This window comes from Megalops cyprinoides, chromosome 6 (genome assembly GCF_013368585.1).
Source record: "Megalops cyprinoides isolate fMegCyp1 chromosome 6, fMegCyp1.pri, whole genome shotgun sequence".
Taxonomy (NCBI): domain Eukaryota; kingdom Metazoa; phylum Chordata; class Actinopteri; order Elopiformes; family Megalopidae; genus Megalops; species Megalops cyprinoides.
In genome coordinates, this window is record NC_050588.1 from 35,363,519 (window position 1) to 35,375,380 (window position 11,862).

Consider the following 11,862-nt stretch of genomic DNA (forward strand, 5'->3'; position numbering starts at 1 on the left):
TCACATAAAAAATAGTTTGTGCAAATTATTAAAGCTTGTATCACTATTTAAACCCCACAGTCCTGTTTGATAAATCCTGATTTCAGAGGCAGTATCATTTAAAAATATTTAATAACCAACAAAGATTAACAACTTTGTTTTCCCCTTGTTCAGTGTATTCCTTTTGAAGTTGTCACTGTTTAAAAACCCATCACAAACAATCATATTGACCAACATTGTCTGATGCCACATTAGTATTGGCTAATGTCACTTTTTCTTTAGTGCTACAGGTATGTCACTCTATTTGAAGGGCATATTTTCCTCAGTACTTTAGTTGGGCAACATAAAGAACTGCCAACAATGGTGCAATCTGCATTGCATGTTATCGGTAACACAGCATTAAGACTTAATAGTTGATGAAAGTTTCAGTGCTCATTGGAACTGTGGAAGGTGAAAAGGTAAAGATGTGTTTTGAATATTTGAGCTGGTAACATTTATCTAACACATTCAGTTGAGCAAGACCCTTTCCCTTGTTAATGTAGTGGACCATTTGTGTCATAAATGCAATGCCAGGTTTGGACCTCCATTTTTTTCCTATCTACTGATATTTACCTGTCTTTAGAAAACAACCCATGAGGGAATATTCTTGAACTTGTTAAATGCTCTTGGTTTTAAATAAAACAATCAGTTTTGCCAGCATCTTTTGGTGGCGCTGTGGCTTTTTCAATGAAGAAAAGAGCCAAGCTTATATCAGTCAGTCTTGTAAGCACAATTCACTTTAATTAAAAAAAAAAACATTTAATAAGATTTAAAAATACACCACTGCTTTAATTTGTATTTAATTACCAAATTAACTTTAATATCATATACAGTCTCCATATATACACATTGTAAATGCTCAACTGTAAAATGAATTACTTCAAGTGCTGTAAAAACAAAACTGTTTAACATTGCAGACCTGTTGGCTTTAGTTTGACACACAAGTATACAATTACAGATATATTAATAGCACAATAACATAATTTCCTATAAATTAATAAAATACTTCCATCAAGAAATATATGTAACAACTATATATACACAAGTTTGTACACTGAAAATAATTTATATACAAAGGCCACAAGTGAGAAATTATATAGGAAAGTATTAGATATAGTACTTATTACTTTTGAATGTTTAAATATTAAGAGGCACATTTATATACAACTGTGAGAAAAAAACATTCATTATCTTGGTCAAGAACTGAGGATTTATCCTAAAGTTGGACAGCCCAACCACAAAGCAGTTTAACCATGGGCTTGAGTAATGTATTTAAACAAATATTGAAACAAATGTTTGGCATGTAACAACCAATTGACTAGAGGCCATGCTATTTGAGTTGGGGGCTATAATGTGCGTCTGGTTTTATAACTGCTTTATTTTCTCTTGTTCGTCATTATTCTTCAAGAGGAGATATGCATACAGAGAGATGTCTGCAGGTTGGCAACAGCATCCTCTCCTTAGTATGATGTTGATCATTGACAGACACCTGTTGATGGAAAGAAAAGGAACTTAAAAAATGATCCATGCTGAAAACAAATTGCTTATTAAATGAGGAACTGGAAATGGTGTTTCTTTAGTTCATTTTCAGCTTTTGTTGTAAATATAATCACTTACATAACAAGGTGGCATACTAGCAAAGAGCACCATTGTCCTGGTTAAGCTGGCTCGAATGACAAGACGACCCAGGGAGATGGCAATAGTTTAAGAAGTGCAAGAATTATCTGTCAGTGATTTCTCATCTCCTTATGCTCTGATGATTTGGGTGGTGTGGAATTTTGCTGTTCACGTGGAAACACTCATACCCATGCAAAGATGTCATCAGTATGCTTATTACCTCATCGTCTGATAAAGGCCACAGGCAATTCGCGGCTGGGGACCAGCATTCCGGAGTGAATAGCTTCCACTGGTTCGTGATCCGTTGCCACAATTTCAAATTCCCTTATCACCTGTCATCCAGAAAAAGAAAAAAAAAAAAATAAAGTTTTGTTGGCACTTAATTAAGCAAAACGTCACTCTGTAAATCAGAGGCCATTCTCTGTCACTCCTTCCAATTAGGATTGCTAAAAGGGCTTTTAGGATTAGCAGCAAAACACACACACGTCAGAGAACCCATGCCGTTTCAGTGAAGCACGTGTCGCTATGTCGCAGTGTCATATTCGGGGGGGGGGGCTGGGGGGGCTGACACATGAGCCCAGACTCACCCAGCACAGGGCGAGCTGCAGCTCCAGCTCTGCCAGCCGGCGCCCGATGCACATCCTCTTGCCAATCCCAAAGGGCACATGAGCGAACGGGTTGATTGTGTTGTTCCTCTGCAGCCAGCGCTCGGGCTTGAATTTCTTGCCGTCATCGAAGTACTCCTCGTTCACGCCCAGGGCGTGGCTGTTGATCATCAGCACTGTCTGTAAATATTGGGGAAAAAAATGGTACATTTTAGTAAAAAAAAAAAAAAAAAGGGGGGCAATTATATACTCAAAATAGAAGTTTATGTCATAAAATACCATGGAGGGAATGAGACGCATGCCAATTCTGATGACGGCATCTCAACACATACACCTGCTAGAATGTGTCGATAAACTTTATTTTTTCTTATTTGCTGTATTTATTCTGAAATGTCACTGGGAGCTCATTTTACTGTTTTCAGTCCCTGGGTCACTATATCCACTCTGAACCGCATGAAACACCTTACTCTAAATGAAATGTTCAGTAGACCAGCTTTGTGCACTATTGGTGTTGACAATGATGCCTTGAACGCCTTTCTACTTGTCATAGACACTTTGCTAATCTGGAATTAAATAAAATGGAAGTTACTTACTCCCTTTGGTAAGACATAATCCCCCAGCACTGTCTGTTTGTCTAATGTCCGGCTGGTGAACGGTACAGAGGGGGATAACCTGAAAAAAAATACAGGCCATGAGGATTAACAGTCATTAACAAAGGAAAGACATTCATAACAGAATAATCCCACACAAAATCTGTAAGCATTCTTAAAAACAGATGCGGGAAGTAAAGAGTTCGGTTTTGATCTGAAATACTTTCAATGCTTAAACGGAGGTGAAATCTCCTTTAACTAGTCTGAGTTATGGCCTGTAGTAAACAGCAAGTGATACAGTGTTAGAAAAGGGAACAGATGTTGGCCTGAAAATAAATACTGCTTACCGCATGGACTCTTTGAGGCAGGCCTTGAGATAGGGCATTCTCTTAATGTGTTCAGCACTGGGGGACTGACCGACGGGGATCACCTCCCGAATTTCGTGCAGCAGCTTTGCTTGGGCACAGGGGTTGCGGGAGAGGTTGAAAATGGCCCACAGCATGCTGTTGGCAGTCTGCAGCACGAGTGACATAAAAACAAAAACACACGAAATCAGGTATTGAACAAAAACTTAACCTGAATGGATACGCTTAACTTGAGTGGATACACATTTAAATTATACTGTGCTGGAAGTTGCTCTGGATAAAGAGGGCCTGCTAAATGCATGTAGAGTAATGTAATGTAACATGATGTAATACAAAAATTTCCATTAAATTGTAGTTTTAAGTATTTTTCCATTGTCTCTCTCTTCAGTTGTATATGATGGGATTCAGAACCATAGATGTACATTTACAAATTGATGTAAATTATGTCCTGTCATTTTGATTAATAATGGCACTAAAAAAAAAACACCAATATATTCCTAGTTTACCCAGTAAAGTCAGTGGGCCCCCGAGACAGTACTGAGTACTGAGGTATTTTTGTCCTGTGATGATGTTGTAATGACAAGTGAGGACACATGAAGTCGTGCCACTTAACATGTAATGTAACCCTGTTGTAAAACTGCAGATGGCTTGCACGCTCCGTAGACCCTGCGGCAGACCCCACGCAAACCGGACGCCGCCGGTTTGATACCCGCCGTCACTCACCGTCTCCACCCCCCCGATCTGCAGCTCGGTGGTGGCGGCGTACAGCTCTTTCTTGGAGATGTTGCTGCGGCGGTAGATGTCGCACAGGAAGTCGTCTGTGGATTTGGTCATTTTTCGTTTCAGTCGCTTGTCTATGTACAGTTTTGCTGCGAAGACAAGGGACAGAAGATAAGGATGTCTTTGTTGAATATTTTATGAGACAGAAGGATACACATTGTACTTTTTCTAATGAAAAAAAATGAAATTCCTGGTTTATTTTACTTTTTATAACAGAAGACATTAAAACTTGATGCAACTCATAGTATACTAATATATAAATGCGGAATCCTGTAGTTCAGGATATATACAGTAGCCTACACTTTGAACTGCCAGACAAGGATCAAACTGTTCATCCATACATATTCTGATGTACTGCTGTGAAAGATTATGCTCATTTAGATGTATGCTTTTTTATCTGTTAAATTGTAGGCATTAATATGTCTCCCGGCTTCTGAACAGTTTGTGTGTCTGCATACAGCAAATTACTATCTGCAAAGTACAATAAAATTGGACCCAACTGTCACACATTTTAAAATGCCTCACTCACCCCAGATGGTCTTGCTGAGAGCGGAAGTATCATGTTATTTGGCATGGCTAACCTTTAAGTGGAGCACTCCCCTAGTACGGAGTGTGCCTCTTGTTTATATGAGTGGAGAGTGAGGTGTGAGAGTGTATGACATAGGCCTGTATAATCAGCACAACAAACTCTGTGTAGCACAGCCCTGGGTCAACATTCCATTCCGACCCCCCCCCCCCCCCCCTCTCCCTCTGGCTACTACAAATATTTGGCAGCGTTCTCCCAACGTAGGTCACGCAGTTTACTACGACTCCCCCGGTGACTGACAGCGCTCTGGGCTTTAATGGGAGAGGCAGTCAGTTCACATCTTATCACCTGATGCGCTTAAAGCAGTTTGTGGGTCACACGTCATCAGGAGAGAGGAACGGTTCAGAGCGGTCGCTCCCGTACCTGTGCTGAATATGTGGTCCCAGGCGGCCGTGTGGTCTTGCCATGTTTTGGTGTTCAGACTCTTGTGGAGCTCCACTGGGGTCACCATCATCTTGCCAAATGTGCTCATCATCTATTTAAAGCGAATGACAAAGCGATAATCAGGACTGGGAAATAAATCAGCGTTTGAACATGTCATGAAATGATGATGAATAATCTTGTACTCTGTTCAGCCTGGATGCAACCATTTTTCATCTCGGTAAAAGTGTAACGCATAAGTTGCACTTTTGTATTTCTTACACATTTTCTGCTGATTTCAGTGATCCTGTATGCATTAATGTGTAAAAATGGAAACTACCTCACCACACCCTTTCATTTGACCAGGGAGATGGCTTAATGTAATATACATTGCACATAGACCTTTTCTTCAGAATTATCACATAAAAACAATTACATTAAAAGGGAACGGTTATTTTCCGCTATGCAAGTCAGTGTGATGCAACGGGCTATGTGTTCTAGTCAATAAGGGCAGCTGAACCGGGCACTGCAGCAGAGCCTCGGCACTGAGATCCTCCAGCCACCACAGTGAACCAGGTGAACCCTGTTCTTTCGGGCTTCGTAAGCATGCTTCGCAATCTGACTGTGCCAGAAAGCAGATCATCCAGGTTATCAATTTTGCGGGTCCTGCTTTGCTGACTAAGTGATTTGGTCAAAAAAAGGTTAGGAAGTTCATTGTTAAAAACCAGTGTCAGTGCCACACATTGTTTGAATCATCGTTTTTTTTCCCTTACTGTTTTTACTGCCGTGATAAAGTTTACGGCTTCTTCGTTCACATCCTGGTGCAGGAGTCCAAATCTCTTGTCGTACAGAACCAAGGAAATGGCTGTAAAATATGAGGGGTTCTTTAATAAGGAAAAAAGGTATATAATCATAAACATTTTTGATGAACTTTTCAAATTTAGATTATTAAATGTATAGTTTTATCATATATAAGAGAGTTAAAGAGAGAGAGAGAGACTCATGTAATATGTGTATCATTTCAGTAATCGCATATTTATATTCTCTGCATATTATGTTCATATCATGTATTTCAGCTTTCTCTCCTTAAGTCCAAGCAGTTTGAAAAGAGGAAACTCACTTTCAAAGGACCATTTGTTCAGTTCGAAATACAAGTCTTTGATCCGTCCGTTGTCACTCACTCTTCCAATTCTTTCAACGAAATCAGCTAAAACCTAAGGAACAAGATGCAAACGCTAATCGTAAAACGTAATCGCTGTTCAGTTGTACATTTTCAGGACTCTGGAGGCTATGTGTTATTTAGAACTAGTGTGAATAATAATAATCGTAATCGTCATATTACTAAAGCCATTATTTTGAAAGTGTAGCATTGCACACCTGATTTATTTTCCCGTCAAGTTTCATAACCTCCGTAGGTTTCATCAATTTGTGCTGAAACGCGCTCCTCATTCTCTGCCAGTCTTCCCCCTCCCTAAAATAGATACACAGCGCCCCGTTTCAGCATACGTAATTCGTAAACAAACTAGTAAACGGCAGCAACATGTTTTAATTAAGGTTCAAACGTTAGATCATCAAAATACATTCAGCAAACAATCTGATGCGACACTCACATAATAAGGAGTCCGTATGCCTCGTTTCTCAAATCTCTGTATGCTTTCCAGGGTTTGATCTCAAGTCGCTGCGGGTAGGTGCTTTCCTTTCTGTAGAGCGCTTCCAGCAGGCAAGGCGCGCCAATGTGCACCGATTCAAATGATCCAAGCTTCATTCTAAAGATTTTCCCGTACTTTTTATGGTAGTCAATCTGGGAAGAGAGTATGCATAGAGAACATCAAACACGTGTGAAAACCTGTAAAAAAATTGTCAGTCATATTTCTCAACAAAAATTTAAAGCACATTTTCAGCATCACTCCTTCTGTAATACTAGCTTGTAGCCTATGGTTGCAGAACAGTTGAGAAATGTTGGTGATTCAACGCATAATGGCACGGTGAATTACTATTATTATTATCATCATCATCAATAGTAGTAGTACTAGCAGTAGTCCTAGTAGTAGTAGCAGTAGCAGTAGTAGTATTAAGCCTACCAATGCCTCGTGTTGCCGTTTCAACCCCCCTTTTCGGAGCAGTTCGATCAAGCTGCCCACCAGGGGCCAGTTTGTGGGTCCCGGAATAGAGTTAAGACTGTGTCCACAAGGTGCAACCTGCACAGCATCCTTTGAGTCTAGCACGCAAACTGAGGACGTTGTCTTGCAGTGTTGCATCCCCACCGATTTATTTTTCAAGAATTCTAAAATCTGGGGGGCCTTTTGAATCTGTGCCCTCATTTTGTTAATATACCTTTGTAATGTAAAATGTTCACTAGCTCGCGCAAACTCCGTACAGCTATTAACTCCCTAGAGCTGTTATATTCAGTTCCTCCTCATTCCTTAAATAGGTCCCTTCTTCCCAGAATATATACCCTTAGGGATGTTTTTCCATCTGAACACAGAACCAATCAGGGCTGGGTATGGCATGGTGTGGCCGACGAGCCCACCATTCATTTTTGGAACCACGTTGTGCCTATCGCATGACCCCAGATAGACCGAGGAAGTGCCCTTGCCCCTGCTTTATAAATAAACACATACCCAAGGTGACGCGGTTCACTTTAAACACTCCACCCCCGGCCAATTGGAGGAACCGGAACTTTCGCTGTGTAAACTGTACTACTACACTGCGCCCGTTTCAAGCAAATATTTACCTAATGGTCGGTTGCTTAATAAAAATTGTACGATACTATACGCTTTGGCTACTGGTACGCTATTGTCACATCTCAGTTCTGTTTGATCTATGGTTATAGGTATACAATAGAACTTACAGCTACCAGAGTAGCGTAAAAATTACGCATGCGATATCCTGTAGCTGGCATGCAAATATTCGATGTCACAAATACAGAAACACTATATACTATATATAATACAGAAATATTCGGTGTACCAAGTGTGTAGTAGGGCCAATGGAATGCGGTTAAATTAAAAGTAAAGTGAAAATGTAAGGAATATTTTAATATATATAACATGTGAAAAGATTATGAAAAGAAATGTTCCCTTGAAAATGTAAGTTCTGCTTATATTGTAGAGTATACCAAGTAAAAGTATATTAACTGTAGATATGTACAGTCCACTATTAATTAAACACACACATATACATATACATACATATTATACAGTATATACATACTTTTCATATTTTACTACAGGGTGATTTCGAAATACTATTTTTTATATAGTGAACGTTAAATCCTAACATTGTGTCAAATTGCAGTATATGAATGCTGAATTTGAGAACGTAAAAATTACAGTGTGTATCAGAGGATAGCAGAGTTGTAGCAGCGCTAAATGATGTTGGACTGGATATCCCCTACTATTCACTGCCCAGTACTCAGACACGCCTCCCTCCAAATACCCCCCCTTACGCTGTGTCGAGTTTTTTTAAAAGCACTAACTCACAGGGGTGTCATGTACGCACCATCACAACCTTGACCTCTGAGCTATGTTTGCGGAGGGTGGGGGGGTTGGGGGTGGGGGCATGGAGAGTGGACACGAGTACGCGGACCTTGCCTAGCCCCTCACAAGGCATCCAATTAGTGATTTTTCAAATTCCATCTGACATCATGTGAGATTTAGCATGACTTTAACAGGGAGCTCCATGTACATTGTCTTCCTGTTGACATAAATCTTCGGCCAATCCCATAGCTGAATGGAAGGTATTGTCCAGTGACTATTATTAGCCGAATGGCAGTTGTCTCTATTACAACCTGTACTTTTAAATGACAAGTGCTGTCCAAGGGCTCCTAATGTGTTCTGACCCACACATTACTGAGTGAGATTTATTACAAGTGCATAACACTGTGACTTGTTATGTTCAGCTGATACGATTATCCAATTACTATAACAAGACTGTGCTGTGTACTATTCTATGACTGTGGCAATGTTCGTATGTCACTTCATCCTCTTGGTGGGTGATTCCTGTTTGGGCTAATAGGTGAGCTACCTCTGCCTAAATGGGAGGCATAACAACCTTTAGAAAGATGGAATTGTATGATATATGTAAAGTTAAGATCTTGGTTTGATACTCATATGGGTTTTGAGTAGTGATAAGATATGCTGACTATAGTCCCAGTAGTTATTGTACTACATGCCTGACTGTATGTAGTAGCCTAGTATATATAGGATTTAGTATATAGGAGCTTTTGCCTTTATTCTATTAGTAAAATATGTTTTTAAATATGTAGTTATGATAGAGTATCATAGAGTTTGCTGTTTTGACAAAAAAAAATTAAAATAGTCATGGTTACATCACTGCAATATACAGTGTTGTAAGAGAGAGTAAACAGTTTACCTTAAACTGGAGTGATCACTTGGTGTACACATGGCAAAAACCAAATCGTTAGGCTGTTTACAAAGCCGCTTTCACCCCAGGACATCAACCCTGAAATTGCTTTTGGCTGCACTAGCACTTTGAATATGCGTGTCAATACTGGTGGAAGACCTCTGGAACAGAAAGAAAGGGCAAAAAAAAAAAATAAAATATCCCATGGGAAATAAAATAAACTTACCTTGAGTCAAAAAGCAATGTGCTGACTTCATTTGCTCAGGGTATTTAGAGAGAAATTCAATGTGCTCACTGAGGTAGCGAACCTCCACAGCATTTTTATTTTAATTCATAAAAAAGTGACGTAAAAGTGACAACCGTGATATGCAAATGTTAGGACAAAGCATAAGGAAGTTTGACTGCTACTCTTGGGTTGTTTCTCACTAGATCAATGCTATATATTGTTCAGATATTGCCACAAACTGCTAATTCTCTGTTTTTAAGAGGGAAATGATTATTCAGATTATGTTTTTTATTTTTTTTTATTTTTTTTTGCCTGAGTGCTATAATCTGAGTGCTATAAATGATCAGTGAGGTGGACAAAGTGTTAACGAGGAAGAAATTTATTTTGTGAAAAGAAAAACATACACAAAACCCGAGACCACAGTTTGATATACCAACAGCATTTGTTTTCATTAACTGTGATAAATGAAATGAGTGAATGATACATGTACAAGGACTTTACAATGGCAAAAGAAGCTCATGTTGTGTATTTAAAAGCAAATGTTATTAAATGTGTCACCCAAAATGAAAGACACTACAGGTAATTGAAATACAGGTCTGAGAGAACAGGAATGATTCCCTTGGGGGGGTCCACGAGGGAACTGAGACCAGTGTGTAGGACAAGAAGATAAGCCGGGGCAGGGGAAAGTCAGTGGCCGACTTTTACAGAAATCTTTGCGGATGTTCAGCACTCAGGACAAAGATGATGACTCAAGCTAACTTTCACAAACTGGAGGTCAGTGGGTTCAGTGCAGGCTTACTCACTGTTCACAGAGCACTGCTGAACAATGGGATGCCACCCTGCTTGATCCCTTAGAGGGAGACTCCTCTGTTTGAGGATCCAATGAGCATAAACATGGTTTCTTGTCATGTTTCAGAGTGCATGTACTTTGTCTCTGGCATTCAGCCACGTACCAGCTGGTATTTTGCAAAAGTGTGTTTTCTAGACCTCATGATGAAATCAGAAATAAGAACATGATTAACTGCAAAGCAAATAGAAAGAAATAAACAATGAAGCAAATAAACCATTAAAAATTGAAACAAATAAAATAAAAACTGTAAAACTCCTAAAGAATATTTTTGTACAATCGCCAGGGACTGAGGAGGTTCATTTAAACTCCCTAAGATTAAATCTCTAAGATGATAATTATGTGAACAATTATGTGAAGAATAATTAAAGTAATTTAGTTTCGAATACAAATGTACCCCCAGGCAGCTTTCAGTAAATTCATTTACTGATGTAACACAGACAAGATTATCATCTATAGACAGTAAATAAATTATCAATAATAGTGGTTGTGAGTGACTAAAGAGATTGGAGTTCAGCAGAACAACACTGAACTAAATGCTTCTCGAATACTTCACTTTGCATTCACTGATCTGAGTGTGACCTGTGCATCTAATACCATTTAATACCATTTTCTCAAATTCATAAAAGCCTTGCTCTTCTGATTCTCAGTCCCAGATACATATGCTAAAATAATATTTTTTCTGAATACTTCACAAGGAACTTAAGATGCCAATGAAGTTAAGTTTGATTCCAACTGCAGTGACATTTGCCAGGATTTTGGAGCACTATTCATGTGTCTACTGAATGCATGTATCGTAATGTGAAATCTGAGATTTCATTCAGTTTACCTGTAATGCCCTGTGCTATTTACCTCAGTGAAAAGCATCAATTCTTTTCATTAATATTAGTGACTGTTAAACATGTTATGCAACATATACACTGCAAAATAACATATTTCTTCATCAAAATGTAAAAAATAAAAAAAATAAAGTCCACTACAAATAACAGAAATATAAGTCTTAGAGTACAGGAATCATTCCCTTGGGACCCATGAGGGAATTGAGACCAGCGTGTAGCACAAGAAGATAAGCCGGGGCAGGGGGACCTCAGTGGCTGACTTTTACAGAAATCTTTGCGGATGTTCAGCACTTGGGACAAAGATGATGACTCAAGCTTTCACAAACTGGAGGTCAGTGGGTTCAGTGCAGGCTCACTTACTGTTCAGATATCAAAATGGAAACAAACTCATTTAGACAAGACCTTGAATATATATTTCTGTTGTCATACAAGAAAAAGGAGAAGTGAATTTAAACACCACAAAATATGGTCATTATAAGAAGGATAATTTAATGAGGAAAAAATAAATGAAATGAAAAAAAAAAAATACCCACGGGTACATTTGTAGATTTTTCAGTAACTGATGCAGTACAGAAAGGATTAACAGCTATGAAATATTGCACGGCCGACCAGTAACAGTGTTCGTGGAGTTCAGCAGAATCACAGTGAACCCGATGACTCTGAA

The 11,862-nt window shown here is 39.1% G+C and overlaps 1 protein-coding gene across 1 annotated transcript; it reads right to left on the reverse strand.

The window, feature by feature from the left end:
* Positions 1 to 1,102: 1,102 nt before the first annotated feature.
* On the reverse strand, positions 1,103 to 7,330 carry LOC118779510 (1,25-dihydroxyvitamin D(3) 24-hydroxylase, mitochondrial). Its single transcript, XM_036531657.1, has 12 exons — positions 7,003 to 7,330; positions 6,532 to 6,722; positions 6,299 to 6,392; positions 6,042 to 6,135; positions 5,695 to 5,786; positions 4,925 to 5,036; positions 3,919 to 4,064; positions 3,178 to 3,344; positions 2,834 to 2,912; positions 2,223 to 2,420; positions 1,856 to 1,967; positions 1,103 to 1,507 (listed from the first exon to the last, which is right to left on the reverse strand). Exons 1-11 carry the CDS (start codon positions 7,240 to 7,242, stop codon positions 1,857 to 1,859), a joined length of 1,524 nt encoding a protein of 507 aa, XP_036387550.1. The 5' UTR covers positions 7,243 to 7,330; the 3' UTR covers positions 1,103 to 1,507; position 1,856.
* Between the last annotated feature and the right edge of the window lie 4,532 nt (positions 7,331 to 11,862).

What these genes read in the sequence shown, in the direction of transcription:
- LOC118779510 (XM_036531657.1), bottom strand. Translation starts at nt 7,242, where the DNA reads ATGAGGGCACAGATTCAAAAGGCCCCCCAGATTTTAGAATTCTTGAAA. An exon ending in TTATCACGGCAGTAAAAACA is followed by an intron (nt 5,037 to 5,694) that starts GTAAGGGAAAAA and finishes CGCTTTAAATAG; the next exon opens with ATGATGAGCACATTTGGCAA. An exon ending in ATTATGTCTTACCAAAGGGA is followed by an intron (nt 2,421 to 2,833) that starts GTAAGTAACTTC and finishes CAATATTTACAG; the next exon opens with ACAGTGCTGATGATCAACAG.